The sequence below is a fragment of the Felis catus genome, chromosome D3 (genome assembly GCF_018350175.1).
Source record: "Felis catus isolate Fca126 chromosome D3, F.catus_Fca126_mat1.0, whole genome shotgun sequence".
In the NCBI taxonomy this organism is placed as follows: Eukaryota; Metazoa; Chordata; class Mammalia; order Carnivora; family Felidae; genus Felis; species Felis catus.
The window spans coordinates 40,791,042-40,817,749 of NC_058379.1; the positions used below are offsets into that span (position 1 = coordinate 40,791,042).

Sequence of the window (26,708 nt, forward strand, 5' to 3'; positions counted from 1 at the left end):
TGCTCAACATCTCTTGAGCCATCTGTATGTCCTGTTTGGAGAAATGTCTATTCAGATCCTGTGCCAAATTTTTAATCAGTTTTTTTTTTATGTTGAGTTGTATAAATTCTTTACATATTTTAGATATTAACCCCTTACTGGATATATCATTTGCTAATATCTTCTCCCATTCAAAAGATTGCCTGTTTGTTTTGTTGATGGTTTCCTTCACAATGCAAAAGCATTTTAATTAGGTATAGACCCAATAGTTTATTTTTGCTTTTGTTTTTCTGGATATAGACTACTTTTTTTTTTTTATATATATATTTTTTTTTTGCAAGTGGGGGCGGGGCAGCCAGAGGTGGACGGACGGAGGATCCGAAGTGGACTCTGTGCTGATAGTTTGACAACAGCGAGCCTGATGTGGGGCTCGAACTCACAAACTTCAAGATCATGACCTGAGCCAAAGTGGGATGCTCACTCGACTGAGCCACCCTGGTGCCCCTCGATATAGATACTAACTTTTTTCAGAACTTAAATAGCTCAGTCATATCAATGCCTTCTGGGATATATTGTTTCTGATGAAAAGTCAACCATTAATATATTTTTCTCCTGTATGTGATTAATCATTGTACCCTTGCTACTTTCAAGATTTCTCTCTGACTTTGGTTTTCAACAGTTTAACTATGATTTATCTAGGTTTGTATCTCTTTTGTGTGTACCTTACTTGGGTTTGTTGAGCATCCTGGATCCATAGAGTAATACTTGTCATCAAATTTGGAAAGTTTTAAGCCATTTCTTTAAATATATTTTCCTACCCTTTCTCTATCTCTCTTCTTTATGATATTACTATTACTCATATATTGGAATGTTTAATGATGTCCCACAGATCTCTGAAAATTTTAAAAGTTTTACTCATTCTTTTACCTGTTTTTTAGATTGGATAATTTTTATCTTCAAGTTCACTGATTCTTTATTCTTCTATCTAAAATCTTTTTTGAGTCCCTTTAACAATTTATTATCTATCTATTTATTTTTAAAGTTTATTTATTTATTTTGAGAGAGTGGGGGAGGGGCAGAGAGAGAGGGAGAGAAGGAGAATCCCAAGCAGGCTCAGCACTGTCAGTGAGGAGCCCAACATGGGACTCAAACTCATGATCTGTGAGATCATGACCTGGGCTGAAATTAAAAGTCAGATGCTTAACTGACTTGAGTCACCTAGGCGCTCCTTGAATAAATTTGATTCTATTTTATAATTTCTCTTTGTTGACATTCTTTCTTTTTTTGAGTCATTGTCATACTTTCCTTTAATTTTTAAACATGGTTTCCTTTTTTTAGTCTTTGAACATATTTATAATTTTTCCTTTGAAGTCTTTGTTAAATCCAACATCAGAGTGCACCCAGAGACAGTTTTTATTTACTGTTTTATTCTGTTGGTGTGGATCACATTTTCCTATTTCTTGGCATGTTCCATAATTTTTGTTGTTGTTTAGAATTGGACATGTTAAAAAATATATTGTAGTAATTCTGGATTCTGAATTTTCCCTTAAATGTATTGCCATTATGCTTTGGTTTTGTTTAATAACTTGTCTAAATGTACTTATAGGATCTGTTTACCAGCACTGTGTGACTGCTGATGTCTTTTAAATTATTGTTCTCATTTTTAAGCCTAAATTCATAGGGATCAACTTGTGTGTGCATAGATTAATGACCTGCAAATGAGTGGCCAGACATTGTGCTCAAACAAAAGAGTTCACTCTCTGGCATTAGATCTGCGTGTATATTGGTGAGCACATTTAAAGTTCAGGTAACTTGGGGCACCTGGGTGGCTTAGTTGGTTAAGCATCTAACTTTGGCTCAGGTCATGATCTCACGGTTTGTGAGTTTGAGCCCCATGTCAGGCTCTGTGCTGACAGCTCAGAGCTTGGAGCCTGCTTCAAATTCTGTGTCTCCCTCTCTCTCTGCCCTTCCCCACTTGTGCTCTCTCTCTCTCTCAAAATCAAGTAAACATTAAAAAATTTAATAAAAAATTCTTTAAAGTTCAGGTAACTTTTGAATACATACTTCCTGGCTTTGCTTAGTCTAGACTCTCTTATCTGTCTTCTGTACATGGACACAGGCTTAGTCAACCAATGATGTGTGGATAGCTTGCATCCTCTCCAGTTTTTTCTATGCAGGCATATGGAGAACTTTTGAAGGCCCCCTGTGGTAGTCTTATTTCCAAGATCTTCCTATTAAATTGCTGGCTGAACTCTCAACAATAGCCAAATTGTGGAAAGAGCCTAAATGTCCAACAACTGATGAATGGATAAAGAAATTGTGGTTTATATACACAATGGAGTACTACGTGGCAATGAGAAAGAATGAAATATGGCCCTTTGTAGCAACGTGGATGGAACTGGAGAGTGTGATGCTAAGTGAAATAAGCCATACAGAGAAAGACAGATACCATGTGCTTTCACTCTTATGTGGATCCTGAGAAACTTAACAGAAACCCATGGGGGAGGGGAAGAAAAAAAAAACAAAGAGGTCAGAGTGGAAGAGAGCCAAAGCATAAGAGACTCTTAAAAACTGAGAACAAACTGAGGGTTGATGGGGGGTGGGAGGGAGGGGAGGGTAGGTGATGGGTATTGAAGAGGGCATCTTTTGGGATGAGCACTGGGTGTTGTATGGAAACCAATTTGACAATAAACTTCATATATTAAATTGCTGGCTGATTATGCCAGTCTGCTGCTTGTCCTAACCGTGATTGGAACCTGAGGCTAACTGAGCTTCTGGTCTTCCTTTGTTTGTTTACTACTTAAATTGCTAGTGTTTCCCACAGTGCTTCTGGATATGGAGTTTTATCATACCCTGCTGCAAATCAAGTCAGCCCCCTCTGGCAGTGAACATTCTGATTGTCATGCCTTTTTCTACTTTGGTAGAACTACCTTATAAACTGAGCTAAGGGAGGGGGGAGCAGAGAGGGCTAGGCAGAATGCCATACTTCCATTGTTCATACCTAAAGTTCAGTGGCTTTTTTATGAATAACTAGTTCTCAGTGTTGTGTATGCCTTTGGTTGATTTTCAGAGCCCTGAATGGGTTGGTTTTGACACTTGTATCCATTTTTATCATTGCTTTTGGGGGAGAGTAACTGCTGAAGTACTCACTCCACCATACTAGAAGTCCCATCTCTGCATCGGTCATTTTTAACAACTCCTCAGCAGATTCTGGTGTGAAGCCAAGGTTGAAAATCACTGAGCTAGGGTAAATACAGGAATGAATGATTTCACTTCATTTAATAAACATTTATTGAACATCATCAGGCACAGTGTGGATACAAAGTGGATAGAGTATGGATACAAAGATTATAGACTATCCCTCTCCGTGGGTAATCATAGGCAGTGGGAAAGATCAAGTAATAATGCAGTATAACCTGAGCAAATAGGGTTGGGTGAGGCTAGGTTTGGGAGCAGTGTCAACAAAAGACAATGCCTACAGCCCATCATTTTTCTGCAACATGCCAATAAGGTTATCACATTTTCAGAAAGTACTATAGCCAGTAAGCAGATCCCTACTTAATGTAAGTATAAATAAAGTTTCTCATCCTGGAGAACTAGGACAGTTTCCCCAAACTACATGATGATTACAAACATAACTTTAAGGAACTGATTTTACTTCATGTAAAATCTAACGAGTTTTTTAAGGCTATATTTTCAACTGAACTGTGATGATTTCATAATCTATGAATAAATTAAGGAATAGCAAATCACAATGGGAGTCAGTATAGGCAGTGTGATATGGTATTATGGTTTCCAAAGTGGGATATCCACAAAGGCAAACCATGGAAGCATAGGAAGAAATATTAGTTAGCACTACTAGTTTTTCAAGAACATCAGATTTGGTCTTTAAAATGTTTCTATTGATTGAATGTTTCATAGAGTGAGTGAGACTATTTATATAGTAGTATATGCATAGAACTTACAAATAAACAAACGTATATAAGTGGCACGCCCCCAATATTTTTGGATTGGGAGTGCTCAGTCACAAAAGTTAGAGACCACTGGTATAGTGGTAAGAACACTGACCTAGATGGGTGCTAGTCCTTCTTGCACTACCAACTTGCTGTGTGAACATGGGCAAGTTATAAAGACACTCTGTGTATTCCAAACTATAAAATGAGGAGCCTGTTATAAATATCCTTGAGATATCTTCCTATAAGTGGTTTTGTTCTTTATTTTCCTGTAAAGTATAATTATGAAGTTGTACTAGCAGAATGTTGTCTTTGGTTGTTGTTCAGTATTTGAATTGGATGAAGGTCTAAGCCTCTTTCTGAGTTCCTGAAATATTTCTGGAGAGAGCTTGGCTACATCCCTTCTCTGTGATGCTGCTGGTTGTAGATGTGATGATGCCACACACACCATGATATTTCTTTAAATTCTGTTAACTTTAGGCATATTAACAGGACATACCCCAATTGGTAGCAGAGTGCCAAAATATAGACACAGTTACAGATGTGTGTGTGCATGTATGCACACACAAATCAATCCTTAACCATCGCTTAATTTCATTGCCTCCATAAATGGAAATTCAGAAAGCTTCACGATTTAAGCTGAGTACATAAAGAACATTAATTGTAGTTTTAATAGTTAGAAAACACCCAAATAGATCCATGCATATCAAGTTTAGTGTCTACTCAGAAATGAACTTGTAAGATAGAGGATTATTTTCAATATTTAGATACAACTAAAAACCCAAGAGGTTAGCAAAACCTTATTTCATCTTTTGATTTAAATTCAAAGAAATTTAAATCTTACATGTTCTACTTAAAATATTCTCCTGTAAAAACATTCAGCTTCAGAATTCAATAGAGTAAGATGTTGGGCTTCAGTGTTCACGGATCATAACAAAATAGACTATTGATGGTTTTCTGCAAATAACTATTTGGACTGATTATGACATAGTCAGTTCCTTAAAATTTGATGTTTCTCTGATTTAGTTTTGTTTGCTATCTTCAGTAAATGAGTTATTGCTAAATAGTCTGTTGGCATAGTATTTTAACATCTAATCCCTCACATGCTTTTTATTTATTATTAGTATTTAAAAGCTTGAAGAAACTTTAAAGAACATAACAAAGATTTTTTTCCTAAGTACTTTGGATTTTCTTTTTCTTTCTTTCTTTCTTTCTTTCTTTTTTTTTTTTTTTTTTTTTTTTTGAGTTTTGAGAGAGAGAGAGCAAGCATGAGTGGGGCAAGGGCAGAGAGAGATAATCCCAAGCAGGCTCTGTGCTGAACCCCACGTGGGACTCCATCTCACAACCATGAGATCATGACCTGAGCCAAAATTAAGAGTTACACACTTAACCAACTGAGCCACCCAGGCACGCCTGGATTTTCTAAATAATACTATATAATACAAAACATCCTAATGCTGTCTGTGAAGTTTTTTGTTCCAAATAACATATGACAGGAGATCGATGATAGTGCCATGAATCTTTACCATAAAGTTCAATATTAAAAACCAGCTGCTGTGATTTACCTGTAAAGATGGAATAATGACATTCAGGTACATTCTATGTGATAAGTGCATCATTTAAAAGATTCATCTTAGGGGCACCTGGGTTGCTCAGTCGGTTAAGCATCCGACTCTTGATCTCAACTCAGGTCTTGATCTCAAGGTCGTGAGTTCAAGCCCCATGTTGGGCTCCGTGCTGGGCATGAAGCCTACTTTTAAAAAAAATCATCTTAAAGAGAAAATGACAGAAAAAAGGAGCAACAATACAACAAAAAGAATGACAAATCATAACCATTTTGATGTAGATAAATGTTGAAAATATGATCTCCTAAGAATGACTATAGACAGAATGAAAGTAAAAAAGAGCAAAAATAGAAAAGCAAGAGTTGGGGCACCTGGGTGGCTCATTCCATTGAGCATCTGACTTTGGCTCAGGTCATGATCTCACGGTTTGAGAATTGAAGCCCCCACATCGGGCTCTGTGCTGACAGCTCAGAGCCTGGAGCCTGCTTCAGATTCTGTGTCTCCCTCTCTCTCTGCCCTCCCTGCTCATGCTCTGTCTCGCTCTCAAAAATAAGTAAATATTAAAAAAAAATTTTTTTAAAGAAAAGCAAAAGTAAAATGAAAAATGCAAATGTTGTATAAGTAGGAGAAAAGGTAACTCTTAAATTCTAAAATTAATTTTATTTTGCATGGTAATTAACTAAAGAGGAGAAGGAAAATATAGCACTTTAAACTTAGCCCTGCATTAGCACAGCCTGTACTTTGTAATCTACTGGGGGTATAGAATGCAGTCATTTTGCTGCTGCCTGGAACAGGCAGCCAGGAACAAATTTCACTCAGCCTTCCAATTGGTAACCAATCCACAAGCTTGAATTCAAAGTTCTAACCTTTAATTTTAATGCTGATCATAGACTAGGACATAGCTATTCACCCTAGGGGAGGAGCTAGTTAGAGTGGGAGAGTTAGAGTGGGGAAGTGGGAGAGGAAGAAGTTTGCCACTCCAGTCTGGGGATCAAAGACAGTAGCCTACCCTGTACCCCCAGGCCCAGAGCCACTGCACCCACCTCTGTACTCTCTAGAAGCCCTGTGATTCGGTGCTACTTGTTTAGCAGAGGATAGATTTGCTTGCATTATTATGTGTTCATTTCGCACTATGTGTGCATTTGGCCTGTCTTCTGCTTTGATTTAGGTCATCTCTTTGCTTTTCCTGATGCTTCTTAAAGATTGAGAAAAGGTCAGGTTTGGATGGTTTGGAAGGTTTTTCTGTTTCAACTGGGCAGCTTGCTTTTCCCATGACACATCACACACATGGCTTCACTTTTCCCCCAAATTTTCTGTGGACAAGGGGACTTTTTAGTATTAACATTTTGTTTTAGAATTATTTCAAATTACAAGGATAGTACACACAGTTCTGGTAGAGGTCCCTATTGTGGATATCTTTCATTACAATGTAGACCAGGGGCTTTTAACATGAATCCATGGATTAATTTGAGAGATTCCTGAACTCCTGAAATTTATGACCACTTTATATATTTGAATGAAAATGCATTTCAGTTCATTCAAGAGCTACATAAAGATTGTGCATTTATTTATTTATTTTTATTAAAAATTTTTTAATGTTTTTATTTTTGAGAGACGGAGAGTGTGTGGGAGAGGGGCAGAGAGAGAGGGGGGGGGGTGGGGAGACACAGAATCTGAAGTAGGCTCCAGGCTCTAAGCTGTCAGTACAGCTGACTGAGCCACCCAGGTGCTCCTAAAGACTGTACTTTTAGTTTTATCAATCCTTTTCTCTAGGTGCAACCTCTTCTCTCATGTTTTCCACCATGCTAATACATTTTTTTATTAGAATAATATCTACCTCAAAAAGCACCAGCGTGCATGAGCACATTTTTGTATACAACAGAACTGACCAAATTTCTTTATCACACCCCTATCATTGTCTGAGTTGCTCAACACTGTGTGTTCACATAAAAGATATTAACTGTTGTTTGATGAACTTGTGTTTCTTCTAACAGAGGAGTCTGTCTATACTACATAAAAGCCTCAAAGTTGAACCTAGGGGTCCTCCATCAAAATGTTTTGGTGGGGAAGGGAGAATGGTTCCCTATCCAGAACACTTTGCATTTTATCAGTGCCCTGAAAAGACTTGGATAAAACCATTTTTATAGATTGTCTAAAATTTGAATGTTAACAGCAAAGGGTATTTGGAACTATTACAAAAGCACTGCTGTTTTCCCTTGAAACTTTAAAGGGGAAAAAGCTATGAAATTACCATAGACCTATTTTTCTCTTGTGTCTATATAGAGTGCATTATTTGAGGACTTTCTCACTCCACTTGAGTACTAAAGATAAAAGATATTATAATATTAGAAATCTAGGATTCTGTGAAACCTCCCCCCAAGTTAAAACTTCCCTTTGTAAGCATTTTGAATATTTTCAGTGCAATTTTTGGTTATTATCTAATATTAGGGGTTTTGTTTCAGACTTACAGATTCCAGTCTGATGTTAGAAGATTATTCATCCAAGTTGAGCCCCCAACCAAAGAGAGCCAAGAAAAGCCTTCTGTCTGGGGAGGAGAAGGAAAATCTGCCAAGTGACTATATGGTGCCTATTTTCTCCGGACGGTACGTATGTATTCTCTTCCTGGCTTTAAATATTAGAAAGTGAAGAGTAGGTGTTGCCAGGTAGTAATAATAATTGCAACTAGCATTTGTTGAACAATGTTGAGAAAGCTTGAGAAACTTTCCTTGAGAAAGCTCTGAGGAACTTTGGCACCCTGCACTGAGGGAGATGTGTTCATTGTGAAAATCTGCCCCCACCTAGGATGGCTACATGACAGAAGAGAATGATCAGAAACTTAGTTCTCATTATGTAACTGGTTGAAATCAGAAGGAGAGCATTGGATGCTAGTGATTGAACACTGTATATAGTCACTATAGGTAGAATAGAAAGAAAGGTTTGAAACCGTAAAGTGTTTGATGAACTTTAAAAAAAATCAGATGTTATGCTTAGGTAGAGGGAAACTATTGTGGTTGCCAATGTGATTTAAAAAAATTTTTTTAATGTTAATTTATGTTTGAGAGAGAGAGACAGAGAGAGAGTTGGGCAGGGACACAGAGAGAGGAAGACACAGAATCCGAAGCAGGCTCCAGGCTCTGAGCTGTCAGCACAGAGCCCGATGAACCCATGAACCACCAGATCAGGACCTGAGTGGAAGTAGGACGCTCAACCGACTGAGCCACCCAGGTGCCCCGACAGTGTGGTTTTAATTATTATTCATTAGGAAGAAAAAAAACTTAGATCAGGTAGACTAAGTAAAAGAAAGGCATCATAATTTGAATGCCTGTGCTATATTTGTTTAATGTAAAACAGATTACTATGTATTGTGAGGCAAACTCACAAAATAATCACTAAATCACAAGTCCGTTAATGCTGTTAATGTTCATAAGGTGTGTGTGTGTGTGTGTGTGTGTGTGTGTGTGTGTGTGTGTGTGTGTGTGTTTTAAAAAATATAAACTTTTTTGGAATGATTTTAATATAGAGAAGAATCTTGAAACTTGTTTAAGACACCAAATTAAAATTTAATGGGAACCTTCAGAGCCTTCCCTGTTTATTTTCCTGTGAATGGAGAGCTATATCCACAGAGCTAAGGCTATATTCAAAATGAAGGGCAAAATGCCATCAGGAAATTCAGTAGGAATGACACGGTTGTCATTGTTGGTGACCTTCTTCCATTTCCCTGTGTTTTTCCTGTTTTTCTCTGACGGTTCCTTTTGGAATTGTTTCAGATACTAATGTCATAATTGTTCTGATTCTGATTAGGAAGGTAATGGGATAAGTAATATACTATTTTTAGCTTTTTCTTTGATATCTTTGAGATCTCTTATATTTTAGTGTTTATTTTTGAGAGAGAGATAGAGCATGAGCAGGGGAGGGGCAGAGAGAGGGAGACACAGAATCTGAAGCAGGCTCTAGGCTCTGAGCTGTTAGCACATAGCCCAATGTGGGGCTCGAACCCAAGCACTGTATGATCATGACCTGTGCCTCAGATGCTCAACTGACTGAGCCACCCAGGCACCCCTGATATCTCTGATTTTTTTAAAAGTAGACTTTCCCGGGCTCCTGGGTGGCTCAGTTGGTCAAGCATCCAACTCTTGATTTCAGTTCTGGTCACGATTTCATGGTTCCTGAGATTAAGGCCTGCATTCAGCTCTATGCTGACAGCATGAAACCTGGTTGAGATTCTCTCTCTCCCTCTCTGTCTGCCCCTCACCCACCCCCCAATAAATAAATAAACTTTAAAAAAAAGTGAACTTTCCATTGAAATATACATATGTTGCTAAGTATGTTTGCCCAGGCTTGGCCTCTTCACAGTTCGTTTAATATACACTGATATTCTTTATAGGAGATGGCTAGGCTAGAGGAGTAGAATGTTTTATTTTCTGCTTTGTTCCCACTCTGTTTTAAAAAAATATATTTAAAAAGCATATTAACTAATCATGAACCTGCATGGCATACCTCTCCATCTCTTTACCACATGAAATGAAGCTGCTTACTTTCAGTGCCTTCTTTCTCCTAAATCAAACCAATTTGTCTCCTCAGGGCCAGTCTCAAGAAATGATAATTTAGAAAACAAACAGTGATAAAAGGAAATGCAAATAAAAATTTATCTTCTGGGTTTTATTTCCAGTGTTTTTGTTTTTTTTAATATGGAGCCATGTCCTGTATTCTACTACTGTGTTGAAAATAACACTTCCTACTGGTGTTGACGGTATTAATCTCAGAGGATGGGACAGAAATGAACCTTTGTTAAGTACCTGTTATTTTCTGGGAATCATACTACATGCTTTATGTAGACTATCTTGCTAAATCCTCAATGCAGCCCTAGAGAGGTATTAGTATACCAATTTATGGACAAGGAAATTAAGGCTCAATGATTTGCTGAAAGTGACATGGCTGGCAGTGGAAGAGCCAAGAGTCCTCTAGGGATTGGCCGATGCAACATACATACATGCACTCTGCAATTATAATGTATTTCTGGGAAATACCATTTCTTCTGGATGGCGCTTTAAAATTTCACTTCTTGGGGCACCTGGGTGACTCAGTCGCTTAAGTGTCTGACTTTGGCTCAGGTCATGATCTCAAGGTTCTTGAGTCCAAGCCCTGCATAGGGCTCTGTGCTGTCACCTCAGAGCCTGGAGCCTGCTTCAGATTCTGTATCTCCCTCTCTTTCTGTGCCTCTCCCTACCACCCCCTGCCCCCGTGCTCTGTCTCTCTGTGTCTCTCTCTTTTTTTTTTTAAATTTTTTTTTCAACATTTATTTATTTTTGGGACAGAGAGAGACAGAGCATGAACAGGGGAGGGGCAGAGAGAGAGGGAGACACAGAATCGGAAACAGGCTCCAGGCTCTGAGCCATCAGCCCAGAGCCCGACGCGGGGCTCGAACTCACGAACCGCGAGATCGTGACCTGGCTGAAGTCGGACGCTTAACCGACTGCGCCACGCAGGCGCCCCTGTGTCTCTCTCTTAAAAATAAATAAACATTAAAAAAAATTTTTTTTTTTAATTTCAATTCTTGTTCTCAGATAAATTGAGTTAACTTTGTGTCTCCGGCAGATTTTTGAGTTGAGACCATCAGAGATTGAGTACTGGGGAGGTTTTAAATTCATCTTAAATTTGTAGTAGTTTATTTTTGTCAGCATATCAGTATCATATTCTTGTTCTTGTACCCAGATTATAGCAGGGTTATCACTGACATACACTTATATTTACTTAAAGAAAAATACCCCTGGTGTCCTGGGTGAAAAAAATATTCCTAAATGTATTTGAGGTCTCTTATGAAATAATTATAGTCTTCCTGAGGTTTAGCTTATTTGCAGTAGAGAAGGCAAGAGACCAGGACTTCATTCTGCTCTCTAGAGCTATGTCAACATGTCTACTGTCAGAGATAATGTGAGCTCAAACTTAAAGTTCTCTTACTTAAGAGTTGTCTCAACTCAGGGCAAGGCTAGCATTGAATATAATCTATTATTATATATATTGAATCATTTTACAAAGTTCATTTTAAACCTCTCTATTATATATTTAGTTCTGTATGGAATTCCAAGCAGATTCTCATGATGATTTTTATAATCACTTATTAATTCATTCACTTCCTATCTCATTAAAAAAAATTAGAGGTAATTATGTCAAGACTCTGAACTGAAAATCTTCCATCTTCCTTTTTCTCTACCTAAATTATAGTGTATATGTTACTGAGTTAGTAAATATTACCTTGTTAATATTCAGAAAGATAGAGATAAGGAAAAAGAAATTAAAATTTACCCACTAAGTTTAGTAAGAAACAAAGTGGACTAATCTTATCAGATGTTTTAGTAAAATTCCATGAGAAATTTCAAACTTGGGCAAATGTTGAGCCCTATTTTTCAGCAAACTACACAGATTCAGGTACCAGGAACTTAAAAACATAATGCCAGTATTTGCTTAAATTTTTTTTAAATTTTTTTTTCAACGTTTATTTATTTTTGGGACAGAGAGAGACAGAGCATGAACGGGGGAGGGGCAGAGAGAGAGGGAGACACAGAATCGGAAACAGGCTCCAGGCTCTGAGCCACCAGCCCAGAGCCTGACGCGGGGCTCGAACTCACAGACCGTGAGATCGTGACCTGGCTGAAGTCGGACACTTAACCGACTGCGCCACCCAGGCGCCCCAAAATTTTAAGTAACTATTCTTGTAAGAAAAATCAAAGGTAAAATTCAGCCTTCAGAGGCCTAAGGAGACTCAATTTCAAGAAAATCTTCAATATGATCATGATACTTCCTCACCGTTGGGGTTGACAACAAAGGTATTGAAGGAGGTTAAAAATCATCTAAATATGTTTAACGACATTAATAAATTATAGCACAACTTCTATTATAAAGCATTTTGGGATGTTACCATTCACTTGCCATCATCGTCAATTATGAATAAAAACAAGTCACTTTTATAAATATCACCACTTTAAATGCAAATTTGGTCAATTTTTCTTATCAGGGCTACATAAGTAAAAGCTCTCATTAAATATGTTTACACGCGCACACACACACACACACACACACACACATAACTTTTAAAAATTTTTTCTTAATGTTTATTTATTTTTGAGGGAGAGACAGCACAAGTGGGGAAAGGGCTGAGAGAGAGGGAAACACAGGATCAGAAGCAGGCTCCAGGCTCTGAGCTGTCAGCACAGAGCCCAACACAGGGTTCGAACCCACGAACTGTGAGATCATGACCTGAACTGAAGTCGGATGCTTAACTGACTGAGCCACCCAGGCACCCCCAAATAACTTTTATTATCTTAGAAAGAAACCCAGTAGGCATGAGGCCTCCCCATAACTTTAGAATTTATTTATATATGCAACAGCTCTGAGCAATGCATCACATCAACTCAGTTATAGAATTCAGATCAAGCACATAGTCTTATATCAGGATCACAGGCACACAGGCGATATCTCATTTTACAATATCATCTATTCTAGAAGGAAAGTCTTTTATTATAGACTCAATCATATTTAAACACTCTAAAAAACCAATGAAATGATCTGAGGCAAGTTATCTAATTTCTCTGAGCCTTGTTACTATATATCTAAAATAGAAATGATACACTTTACCTCATAGGGTTGTTGTGGACATAAAATGAGATAATATATATATAAAAAGCACTTGGCAACACTATGGCCATAATAGGTATTATTATTGTTGTTACCATTACTGGTTAAGGTGGTGATCCCTTCTGTATGTGAACAGTTAGCTCCTGATTTACCAAGTTTTTCTTTGTCAGGTTTTCTTTGGGCATGTTACACAATGTACTTTGAACTTAGTAAAAGTTGGACAATCCTGTCGCTGCCACCCATAATATCTGTATTTTGCTCTTATTGTATTTTAGTCAAGTACATGTCAGTGGAATTACAGATACAGAAGAAGAAAGAATTAAAGAAGCTGCTGCCTATATAGCCCAAAGGAATCTTCTTGCTAGTGAAGAAGGAATCACAGCATCCAAACAGTCCACAGCATCCAGACAGTCCACAGCATCCAAACAGTCTGCAGTATCCAAACAGTCCGCAGTATCCAAACATTCTACAGCATCCAAAGAGTCCGTGGTATCCAAACATTCTGCAGTATCCAAACGGTCCACAGCATCCCAAGAGTCTACATCCAGTCTTCACCAGGAGGAAGCTTTTGAGAAGAAGTCAAGGAAAGTTGCAATTCGAGAGAAGGCAGAACGCCTGTCGCTGACAAAAACAGTAAGGAAAGAAATTTAATATAATTTACAAAAGCAGAAATGCATGTACCATTGTGTGTGTACATATAGATTGATTTGTTTCAAATGAAGAAATAAATATGTAGTGTTATGGAGAAACAAAACTAAAAGAATACAAGGATTCTGCGTCTCCCTCTCTCTCTGCCCCTCCCCAGCTTGCACTCTGTCTCTCTCTCTCTCAAAAAGAAATAAACATTAAAAAAAAAAAAGAAAGAATACAAAGATAAAGACATTAAAACGTATGGGTCAAAGGGGTGCCTGGGTGGCTCAGTCAGTTAAGTGTCTGACTTTGGCTCAGGTCATGATCTCACAGTCTGTGAGCTTGAGCCCACGTTGGACTCTGTGTTGACAGCTCAGAGCCTGGAGCCTGCTTTGATTCTGTGTCTCCCTCTCTCTCTGCCCCTCCCCCGCTCATGCTCTGTCTCTCTGTCTCTCTCTCTCTCAAAAAAAAATAAACATTAAAAAAAGTTTTTTAAATAAAAAAAATGTGTGTGTCAGAGAAAGACAGACTTAGTAGTTTTAAACTCCATGAAATTTTATTTTATTTTATTTTATTTTATTTTATTTTATTTTATTTTAGAGAAGAGGTACAAGTGAGTGAGGGCAGAGAGAGAGAGAGAGAAGCAAGGCTCACACGAAGCGGGGCTAGAGCTCACCCAAAGCGGGACTCAAACTCACTAGCTGTGAGATCATGACCTGAGCCAAAGTTAGATGTTTAACCGATTGAGCCACCTAGATGCCCAACTCCATGAAATTTTAGGTTCTACAGAAAGTACAGTTCCAAAGAACCTTAAAAAATGCGCCATAGGGGGAAATAAGATATGTTGCTGAGGCTTAGAACATTAAAAACTAAGTGTATCTTTTTTAAAGAGGCAAAGAGAAGGCATATGGTCTAAATACGCAAGTAAAGCTCCAAGTGGAAAAATGATAATTTTGGTTTGTTTGTTCTCTTAGTAGCACAGGCTACTCTGACTCCATAATATTTTGATATTTTTTTTTTATAGTTAGAAGAAACTGAAGCATTTCATAGAAAGTTGAATGAAGATCATCTTCTCCATGCTCCTGAGTTTGTCATTAAACCTCGTTCCCACACTGTTTGGGAAAAAGAAAATGTAAAATTACATTGCTCTGTATCCGGCTGGCCAGAACCTCGTGTCACATGGTATGTTATCTTTACGAAAATTACTCATAGAATCTATTACACAAAGTTAATTTTACCTCTAGTGAAAACATTCAGCGTTATGAATATGCAAGAGTGAATGAAAGCACCTATGAGTTTGTATAGATTTTTTAAATGGTGAAGAAGGGGCACCAGGGTGAATGGTTTATGAATGAGAAGAAAGAACAGTCCTGCATACATTATATTATGATACTTCATAATCCTGTTATACAAGTGGGTCTTTATATAAAGTATTAAAATGTAGTCAACATTTATATACAAAGAAAATCTATGGTTATGACTGCTGTGGGCCATAAAATTTAAATAAAAATTTGCTCCCATACGGTATAGGTATCATTTTGTGACCAGAAGCAATAATATTTTTAAAAAATAATTAAAACCCAGAAGTCTTCATCTCTACTCCTCATAGGAGCTGAGGTTTCAACATGCTTTCTAAAGCCAAACAAAAGAGGGAATTAGATGGAAGATATTTCTCATTATGGGGTCTTTTTTTTAAGTTTTATTCTTATTTATTTTGAGAGAGAGAGATCGTGAGGGGAGGAGAGACAGAAAGAGAGAGAGGGAGAGACAGAATCCTAAGCAGGCTCTGCACTTAGTGCAGAGCCCGATGCAGGGCTTGTAGTCATGAATCATTAAGATCATGACCTGAATTGAAGTTAGATGCTTACCTGACTAAGCCACCCAGGTGCCCCCTCAATATGGGATCTTAAGAAATTTTCTTTCCGTAAAGAATAAGCACCCATGTTCTCCTTCCATCCTATAGCCTATTGTAATTGTCAATGACTTCATGATCCCTAACCTCCAGACTTACCTGTCTAATGTCATGAATACCTGCCACAGAGACAGCAGTATGAAAATGATGGAGCCAGCTTAAAAAGATGTTTTCTGTTTGAGTCTCTGACACGTATATTTTGCGTGCTGTTTTCTTATCCTCAAGAGTAATGGTAAATTCACCCTATGTTGCAGTATAAATGCTACACAGGATGACATTGCCATCTGTAGAAGGCCTGCCTCCTTTTCCTTTCTTATCCATTTTCTCTGTTGGTTAGACACCTAATTTGGCTAGGATTAATGAAGATAACTGACAAGGAGCATATTTCAGTGAAAACCAAGTGTTTTTTTTGTTTTTTTTTTAAATTCACTTACAAGCTTTAAAGCATAAAAGTATACTGCAGTAAGTTAGGAATCAATCAATCTTGGCCCCACATTTCTCTGTGACTATGGTATTGCATACTTTGGCCTTTCAAAGGGACATTTCCTCTTAAAACAGATTACTTCTCACCTCAAAAAATCTAAACTTTTCAATTGAAAATACATGAAGAATAATGAATTTTTAGCTGTAAGAAATATTATTTCTTACAGTAAGTAAGACAGAGGGTAAGACATTCCCTCTTCTCTCATCAATTAAAATATACTACTAATAAATGAATAACTGGAATCCTTAATCAAGTAGATATATTTATTACACAATAAATTATAAATTTATTGAAAATTTATTATCAATTTTCAGTTATCCTCACTAATGGAGCTGAGTAGTGTGAATGACTCCCCAAATCTTTCACTTATGGCTTTGAGATATTTTTTTTCTTAACATTGAACCATATGTCCCAGGGGCTCATTTTAAACAAAAATGAAGACACAGACACAAGGTTTGTCTCAGGAATGATTGGAAATCAGTTCATTTACTGGAACAAGTCTTCACAAGTTCCTGCGTGTCATTTAGTGTTTGGAGAAGACAACTCCATTATTTATAAAACTCTCTCCTTAGGGATGGATCAGAGCATTTCATGAAAGTCCTGTTGCCTTGCAAACCAAGTGAAAAGTAAACATTAAAACAAAGAACCAGTGGACCACTCATAATCATAACCATCCTTCAGAGAACAAGATTTGCCCCTGGATAAAGCTTAAATTTAGACAGTTAGCTAGCAGAGAACTGAAAATTGACTATGGTAATAAACAAAGTCAGATGCAAGTTTTGTGGGGTCTGAAGCTCATAAATTTGGCAGCACTCTTTACAAAAAAGAATGTTAATGGTCTAAATTAGGCCCTGCGCTGTGAAGGGACCCTGCTGGTGAGGGACCCTGAAGCTTCATTGGCCTCCTGGTAAACCCACTAATGGAGGAAACTTTTGTGTGGGATTAGTGTGCCTTCCTGGGTATGCTGCCTTTAAAAAAAATTATCATTAAGTGAAGGTCTAATTTGCTTCCTAACACTGGTATAGAGTACACAGTCTACAATAAGCATTTCCTCCGTGAGCAGGGTCCCACAACCCAAGTACAAACCCAGGTTGTTGATGATTACTCTGCTGGCATTTATGTCTTTTTGTTACCCAACTGCACTTTCTGGGCCTGACACCGAGTGCAAGCATGAAAGAAATAATTGGGGATGACCTTTCTGAATAGAAGGCGGTAACTCATGGGAACAAGTGTGTGACGATACTTTCTGCAGTCATGCTACCTCTGCTTGTAGCCCTTAGGTCCTTAGCCATGGTTTTCAAGGGCATTTGTGCCTGGGGCCTGGCTGCCTTAGAGCTCTTTGCAAAGAGGGTTAAGTTCCAAGTTTCCGCTAGGCACCCTCAGGACATGGAAGTCCCTGAGGCCTAACAAATGATCTGAACATGCAGCAGCTGCTCTTTGGCCAATCCCATGGACTGACCAAGTCTGTCTAAATGGAATCTAGAGGTTACCCAGAAAGCACCAACTGACAGGAGCACATATCACTCATCAGGGCCAGGTGCAGGGATGCCAAGGAGCACTGTCCTGTTCCCAAGTCACTTTGAGAACAGAAAGAACCCTGTTCAGGCGTTGGGTCCAGTAGGAAAGTTAGTTGCAAGGATGTTTCTGCACCACCACAGTGAAGTTGAAGGAGGGCTTTGTCAATGCAACAGGAAGCATACATATATGGTGAAAAATCCCAAAGTTGTTTTACTTAATTTAAGAGGCTATCTTTATGTAATAACTTGTATAATAGGCTGTATATTGGTTTAAAGGAGGAGAAAAAATTATGTTTGTATTTGTTTTACTTGCATAAAGAAATTCTGGAAGGATATATAAAAATCTAAGGAGAACAGTTACCTAAAGAGATGAGGGGAGTAGAGGATAGATACATTTGAGAAAGGAGACTACTCCCTGTGTTACCTTTACACTTTCTTGGACCATACAAAGGTGTTACTTGTTCTAATTTTTAGAATTATATGAAATCAGGGAGAAAAGTTCTCTTTAAAAGAAGGAAGGAATTTGAATTAATTTAATTTTTTTAAAGAGCCAGATTCAGTTGGATTTCCAGTCCAAAGTCTAGATTGATTTTTGTCAATGAATATCTGGATTGTAATGTGTGGGGAGATTCATGCAAACTCACTGTAGCAATGTGTTGGCGTTAGTGAGTAGCATTCATTCATTCCCTCACTGAGTACCCATGTTTTTGGATCAAAATGCGAATACTGTGTTAGATCCACCAGTGAGACATTTAAAATACTTGTTTGGAATTCTTCACATTGCCCCTAAAGTTAATGCCAAATAGACCCTTAAAGAAATGTGTCATTAGGCATGATGATAATGCAAAGCCTCAGAATAAAATAGTATGAGACATGTATCTCAGGAAGAGTCTAGAGATTTGGAAAAGTCTTATTCAATTTTTGCAAATTATGAGAATTTATAAATTCCATAATAGAATCATGTATTCAATTTGTTTACAAGATTAGAGTTATTCACAATGTATTTAAATTTAGCAGTTATGGGGCGCCTGGGTGGCGCAGTCGGTTAAGCGTCCGACTCAGCCAGGTCACGATCTCACGGTCCGTGAGTTCGAGCCCCGCGTCAGGCTTGGGCTGATGGCTCAGAGCCTGGAGCCTGTTTCCGATTCTGTGTCTCCCTCTCTCTCTGCCCCTCCCCCGTTCATGCTCTGTCTCTCTCTGTCCCCAAAAAAATAAATAAACGTTGAAAAAAAAAATACCTTTAAATTTAGCAGTTACTACTCTATTTTCTTTGGAAAACAACCTACATTTAACATAGTTTAAAATTATTTATAATTTATGATTACTTCCCAACATAAGGGTTTTATTTTAGATTTTTCTTATTTATTTAAGTCCAAAATTTATCCTAATGAGATAGATCTCTCTCAGCCAACTGGATTTTAAAGTGGGTAATAGCTATTTATTTAAAATATAAAGCTGGATTCTAAGCACCCATCACAGTTGTAGTGAGATACAACATGTTAAAGATCATTTTAGCATGTATTATTTGTTGATAGAAAAAAAGCAGAATGAGCCTTTTTGCTTGACTATGCTTTACACTACCAAAGAGCTTTCACTATAACCCCTTGCTATCAAGTCAGCCCAAGATCCAGTCATTTATTTGGGGGGATGAATTGTGTGTTTTACACACATAAACAAAGAGTATCCTTCTCCAAATATTTACAGTATAATGGAAGCTCATTAACTAATAAGTAGTTCATAGACTCTACATGAAAATGATAAGGAAAATGGTGTACATCTGAATATTCACAAGAATTTCAGAAGCCTTTTGACAAATAATCCCAGAGTGTAGGTTACTCTCCAAAATTAGCGTCTGACTGTCCTGTTTGGAATTTCACTTTCCAGAAATAGCAAGCCCTGAAGCATATACAGAGCAGGCCAAAAATCCTTCTTTTTCTTCCCCGACTGAATACTGAGGATGGCCAATCTCAAGTGACTCCCAACGTGAATGACTGGCTGAAATTCTTGGAGAATAGAATAGAATTGCTTCCTAATTTAATCCTTGTATGCTGTTTTTAAACAGACTTTTCTTACACTGACATCTGGAGTTCCAGAGGAAAGACTAGAAGATCCTCAAAGTGTTGTGTGTCGTGTGCATGTATATTTTAAACCGACTTCTTGTGCCAGGGGGTCACATTAGAAAAGTCATGGGTTTTTAGCAGAGGGAAGGCACTAAGGTGCTAAGTCGCGTAGTACTGGAGAGCGAGGGAGGTGAAGCAACACTGCGAGCTGCAAGATACTGTTTTAACTCAACTGTTTATGGAGACATGAACAACATTTTTGGCCAGAAGCCATATCAAGTGTCAGTAGATTATTTGCTCAAGTACCAAATGCCATAGCCTTCCGTGTCATATTTCTCTTCTTATGCTAAAAAGAACTACTGCAAACATCCCAGCGCATGAAAAAAAACTGAGTAGTAAGAGGGAGCTTTTTTTGTTTTTGTTTTTGATTTTTTAGGAGGGAGCTTTAGAATCTAGTGTGAAATTACGGAGACCAATTTATTCCGAAGAACATGCTGATTAACTCGTTGCACCCTGTCATTCATCAAAACAAGGAATGTTTGAAACTAGGAGCAGCTAGCTGATTTCTTTTTCTAGGTCATCTCTGGTCAAATAGTCCTGTCTGCTTGGAGCTCTGTGGGGAGATGGCTGGCTGAGGACACTTTGGGGCTGGCAGGAAACAGCTAGCAGTTCTGCCGGGGGTGGGGCAGAAGGTTGTGCTGCTCCACCTGCCACGCAGCTGTGACTCCTCAGCCAATCCAATCCTCTCATCTCACATCTGAGGGAACTGAGACACAAAGAGACGCAATGTACTTTCTTGGTCTGTACTTACTTTAAATTAGCCATATCATGGGGTGCCTGGGTGGCTCAGTTGGTTGAGCGTCTGACTTCAGCTCAGGTCATGATCTCACAGTCCGTGAGTTCAAGTCCTGCGTCGGGCTCTGTGCTGACAGCTCAGAGCCTGGAGCCTCCTTCAGATTCTGTGTCTCCCTTTTTTCTCACTACCCCTCCCCCACTCATGCTGTGTCTCTCTCTATCAAAAAATGAATAAAAATTTAAAAAAATTAAAAAAAATTAGTCTTATCATGAAGTTTGAAGTATGCATTTGTCAGAACTCTGTTCCTTCAGCCGCGAATTATGAAGCCACAATTAATCTGTTGTTACACAATAATTCTGTTCAATCCAATTTAAGGAACAGTGAGTACCTAATATTTGCCCATGATTCATACTTCCTGGAGAGTGGGAATAGAAGTAAATGTGGATCAGACACAATCCCCGTCACCAAGACAATGACAGCTCAGTAGAAGACACACATATCCAACCAGAATCTGATAAATGTTGTGTCTTGCAGCTTGAACCAAGTAACACTGATGTAGAGAGGCAGGAACAATTAATATCATGTGGGATTTCAATTTTTCTTAATGGGGGTGTTTATTGATTTTGAGACACAGACAGACAGACAGAATGTAAGTGGGGGAGGGGCAGAGAGAGAGAGGGAGACACAGAGTCTGAAGCAGGCTCCAGGCTCTGAGCTGTCACCACAGAGCCCAATGCAGGGCTGGAAATCATGCACCGCAAGATCATGACCTGAGCCAAAGTTGAATGCTCAACTGACTGAGCCACCCAGGCGCCCCTTGTGTGGGATTTCAAGGAGGAGTTTATTGAAGAAATGGCATTTGATCTGAACCTTGAAGGATGAGTTGGGATTTTGCTAGGTGGAGGAGAAAGACACATTTTTTTAAACTATATTTATTTATTTTACTAGAGAGAGAGAGAGAGAGAGAGAGAGAGAAAACAAGAGTGAGGGAGAGTCAGAGAGAGGGAGAGAGAGAGAATACTAGCAGGATCTACACTATCAGCACAGAGCCTGACGTGGTGCTCACACTCAGAAATCATGAGATCATGACCTGAACTCAAACCAAGAGTCGACGCTTAACTGACTGAGCCACCCAGGTTCCCTGACACGTTGTTTAAAGTATAGAAAATGAGCATAGGGCATTTAGGGACATAGGGCATGTGTGTGCACATGTGCATGTGTGAGTGTGTGAGCTGGGGAGAGGAAGGAACTGACTGAAAATTATTTCCTTTCTTTCTCTCCCTTTCCACCACTTTCCCTGCTCCCAAACCTCATTATAACCATTTCCAGAAGTCTGAAGAAATAAAATGCAGCTAAATAGAGAACAGTTGGACAATGGAAGCATCATATGTTGTCACAAGTCAGACTGCTTGGGTTCAAATCCCAGCTCTGCTATCTAGCTATGTGAACTGGGACAAGTTACTTAACTTCTCCTGGCCTTGTTTTTTTTCATCTGGAAAATGATGTTACAAATAGTACTATCTCATGCAGTTGTGAGGATTGAATTTTCTAATCTATATGTAAAGCACTTAGACTCTTGCCTTGGCTCACAGTAAATGCTCTGAGTTGTGGTTATTAGTGTTATTTACATTATCTGGGCATGTGAAGTGGGGTGTTTGAAAGGGAAGCAAGTGAAATCTAGCTCTTGGACAGAAAATGGCTTAAGCAAAAAAAGCCTGGTCTGGCACCATAGCCATTGGCTATTGAGGGCATGAGGAGGTGGTGAAGAATCAAGGTGCGACTTCCAGCCTTGGGGGACAGTGTCTGAGGAAGGGCCCCTCCATGTAGCCCTACCCTCTGAGGGCTGACAGGCTTAGCCAGGAATGGGACAGTCAGAAAAAGGGAATCTTTCAGCTTTTATTCGTCAGACTTTTTCTTTCGTGATTGATATTTACGTTCTCCCAAGCCGAGAGCTATGCTTGCCTTTAACAGAACAAAACACTTAAATATAATGAGCTTTCAATACAATGGCATTGTTTTTAACAACATGGAAGAATCTTAGTAGGAAGAATGTTTTACTTTCATCCTACAGACAGCCAATGATAAAACTCCCAACATAAAGCCTTCCTTTCTGTCCTGTCAACAATGGACAAGTTTTTCTTTCAGTCTTTTATTGAAGTATAATATACACACACAAAAAGTACATATTACATATAAATGTAGAGCTTTGGTGAATTTTTGTAGACTGTACACACCCGTGTAACCAGTACTCAAACACAAGAAACCAAACATTATCAGCACCTAAATGCCTCCTTCATGTCTGCTGTCTCCCCCCCACCACCCCCCTCCCCTGGGAAGTCACTCTCTTCACTTCTAATAGCATTAATTTGGTCTTTTCTGGTTTTGTACTTTATATAAAAGCAATCATTATATACTCTTTTGTGTCTGGTTATTTTCACTCAACATTATGTATGTGAGACTCAACCACATTGTTATGAATGGTCAACTTCTTATATGTAATTTTTATGATGGAAGAGAGGAAAGGACGCTCATCAAGAAGTTTTACTGGATTTATAGTGCATTTTATTTAATCTGCCATAGATTTGTATTTATTGAACAGATACTGCTGCTAATCTCAGTGCCACGTTTATAGGTGTCCCTTGAAGAGCAAGGATTGTGTGGGTGTGCTTTTAATCATAAAGCTATTTACATTTCTACTTATTTCACCTTGTTCTCTTGTCTCACAGGTATAAAAACCAGGTGCCAATAAATGTCCACGCAAACCCTGGAAAGTACATTATTGAGAGTCGATATGGAATGCATACTCTGGAGATCAATGCGTAAGAGGACATCTGGGTCCATATGTGTGTTGTTCAACAATTGCCTGGGGAGTCATCTCACCACTCCAGTTAACAACCACCCTCCCCCTTTCTTCCCAGTGCAACAGGATCACAAAGTGATTTTAGATTTGAATTTAGTAAAAGATGATGAGAATTAAATTAACTTCTGTCTTTTAATTTATCATTTTATATACTTGAGAGTTTTTCTAGACATTAGTAAGAAAATAAGTTACATAAGTAGGCACTTATATTTAGTTATCCTTCCATCATCATCATCATCCTTTTTCGCCTTTAGTCGGCAGAGGCCATGGAGATTGCGGTGGGTGGCAGTGAAAGTAAGCTTCCCACCAGAAAGTGTGGGAAATTATCTGCCCACCCTGTCAGCCTGCAGAGGGAGGCAGGACTGGACACTGTGGTGTTTTTAAAGCAAAATGAAAAGCAGAATTGAAAGCAGAACCCACATCAAAATTTCTAAATCCTCAAAGGTTTATCATATCTCCTAATATGGTTTTGAAATCCAAGCTTAGTCATGTGAATGAAAAAGCTAAAACTCCCACTATTTGCAGTTCACATGAAACTGTGACATGCTGAGACGTCAAAGTAAAATTTACATCATTGTGATCTCAAGAGAGTTTGTAGTCTTCTCCTCAGATCAGAACAGCTGCCACATGGGATACAGGGTTTCAAGCAGGACGCTGGGGCCCTGTGACATTTGCCGAGCATCGGCCTCCAACCAGAGTCACTTCAATTCTGCCACTTGGTGGTTCTACTGAGGCTGCAGTGAGCTCTGTGGTTGCTTTATAATTCAGTAGTTATGAGAAAGGCAACCATATTGACCTTCCTGGGGTTGTGCTGGTGTCTATAAAATTTCAACAAGAAATAGGTTTTTACAAATGATGCTAAACCCAGAAAGTCAACGAGGAACTCAGACACTGGTTATGACAAGACACAAAAAGCCCTGCTTTGAAATCTTAGCTTATTCATCTCTGTGAGATCATTCTTTCTTTTGTTTTATTATTAAACACATCCCAGTTTCTGAATTATAACTTACAGGAACTTCCAAATAGCACTGCTTGTGTTGTACTATGGGCTGAATCTCCAAGTGTGACCTGAACCTTGGTAGAGTTGAGACAGAAATAGCATATTTGTACTTTGGAGCTAGAACACAGACCCACCCATTAGACAGACCCAGATCTGGTTTGTGGCTCAAGGAGAGCGGCTGTGTCTTTCCCTCTCTGTTCCCCCCAGACTGAAACTCACCCTGAGGGATGCCAGCAGGAAGACTGTCCCCCCAGGGTGCTCTGGGTAGTTACTACTACAAAGGTACATGGCTGGACATTTTCTGTTCCTGACACAGCTTTAGACCAGTTAATTGTAACACTGTTTGTGCTGTAATTTATGCGCTTAACACTTTGCTGACATTTTTTTTTTGGACACTTTTAAAAAAATTTTTTTAACGTTTTATTTATTTTTGAGACAGGGAGAGACAGAGCATGAACAGGGGAGGGTCAGAGAGAGGGAGACACAGAATCTGAAACAGGCTCCAGGCTCTGAGCTGTCAGCACAGAGCCCGATGTGGGGCTCCAACTCACAGACCGTGAGATCATGACCTGAGCCAAAGTCAGACGCTTAACTGACTGAGCCACCCAGGCGCCCCTTTTTTGGACATTTTAAATGAACCGGGGCTAGGGTCACAGTGGACTATAGGTGTCCTCCTCCCATTCTGTGCAGCTGGCCTCAAACTGCAGTAGATATCGTGCATTATGTAAAATCCCACAGGGAGCTAGATTGGAGTTAGTAGCTTCGTCAAGAGTCCCCAACAGCCAGGGCGCCTGGGTGGCTCAGTTGGTTAAACGTCCAACTGTTGATTTCAGCTTAGGTCATGATCTCATGATTATGAGATCGAGCCCCACATTGGGCTCTGTGCTGACCATGGAGGCTGCTTGGGATTCTTTCTCTCTCCTCTCTCTCTGCTCCTCTCCCTGCTTGTGCTCTCTCTCTCAAAATAAATAAATAAACAGTTAAAAAGAAAAAGAGTCCCCAGGAGCCACATTGTTAACCAGTGATTTGCAGTGTGTGATGTCAGCAAAGATACCTTTGATAGAACAGCACTGTTGCAATGGTCACTCACTTCCTTCTGTCCTTTCAGATGTAATTTTGAAGACACTGCCCAGTACCGGGCTTCAGCGATGAATGTTAAAGGAGAGCTTTCGGCATATGCTTCGGTTGTCGTAAAGAGTGGGTTTGCTGGGCTTGTTTTATTCAAAATGCATTTTTAAAAAATTAACTCTCATTGCTAAAAATAAATCAAGAAGCAGTTCATATGTATTTCTGCTTTCTTTTCTAGGATATAAGGGAGAGTTTGATGAGACTCGCTTCCATGCTGGGGTTTCCACCCTGCCCCTCAGCTGTAAGTTTAAAAATATATTTGCTGAGTGTTATCTCTATTTAAAATCCAGCATAATAAGCCATTCTATAATGCTGAAATAAAAGCATAGGATTATTATAACATATGCTAGTACGTATATAATAGCACTCTTATTTTTTAGATTCTTTGGTTACTATTCTCTTTCTGAATATAATTGCTTTGTTCTGGTTTTATAAAAGCCCAGATATGATGGGCTAAAAATGGCAAATGTTTTTAAGTCTTTCTGTGTTAAACTGAAGATCATTACACAAACCTGGGCAGAGTGATTTAACCACACACACACACACACACACACACGCACACATGCCCACACGCACACACGCACACACACACACACGTGCACACACATGCATATGTACTGTATCAGGGCATCCAGGTCAGCATCACTCCTGGAGACATCTATGTCTGACTCCCACTGCTACCCCACCTCTACCCAGTCAGGGTTAGGTGTCCTTGGTGAGACCATCAGAGCATCCATCACATTGGATGCTGTTAACTGTTATGTGTCTCTTTCTCCCACTGGCCTCTAAGCCACTTAAAGGCAAAGCTGGACCTTTTATCTCTAACCCCAGCACCTGACACAGCGTAGGTGTTTGATAATGAATGAATAAATAAATACATTAATTTATGAAGTACAAATCAAAACACATGATGTCTAAATGTGCTATAATAACAAACTATTAAAAACATTCTGATCTGTGGTTATTTGTGAACTCCAATCATTTTGTCTATATCAGAACTTCTTTTCATAGGAAACAATAAAAACAAAATGCTTATGGTTGTTCAATAATTCAGTGCTTACAATGGTCAGACTGAAAAAGGTAGTCACGCCTGAACTTACTTTCTGAATGTTAAAATGTAAATGGTAGTTTTGAAAATGCTTGATGAAGATACTTTCTCATGGGTTGATGAAGATACTTTCTCATGGGTCAG

General features: G+C 38.8%; 1 protein-coding gene across 3 annotated transcripts in view; it reads left to right on the top strand.

Annotated features, from left to right (window-relative positions):
* MYOM1 (myomesin 1) overlaps window positions 1-26,708 on the top strand; it is a 157,600-nt gene that overhangs the window by 37,226 nt on the left and 93,666 nt on the right. For all 3 annotated transcript variants that reach the window (XM_045041627.1, XM_045041626.1, XM_045041628.1), the window contains 6 exons: window positions 7,960-8,100; window positions 13,405-13,762; window positions 14,784-14,941; window positions 23,255-23,347; window positions 25,497-25,585; window positions 25,695-25,757. In XM_045041627.1, the coding sequence (XP_044897562.1) occupies window positions 7,960-8,100; window positions 13,405-13,762; window positions 14,784-14,941; window positions 23,255-23,347; window positions 25,497-25,585; window positions 25,695-25,757 (902 nt within the window). The remainder of the gene's footprint in view (window positions 1-7,959; window positions 8,101-13,404; window positions 13,763-14,783; window positions 14,942-23,254; window positions 23,348-25,496; window positions 25,586-25,694; window positions 25,758-26,708) is intronic.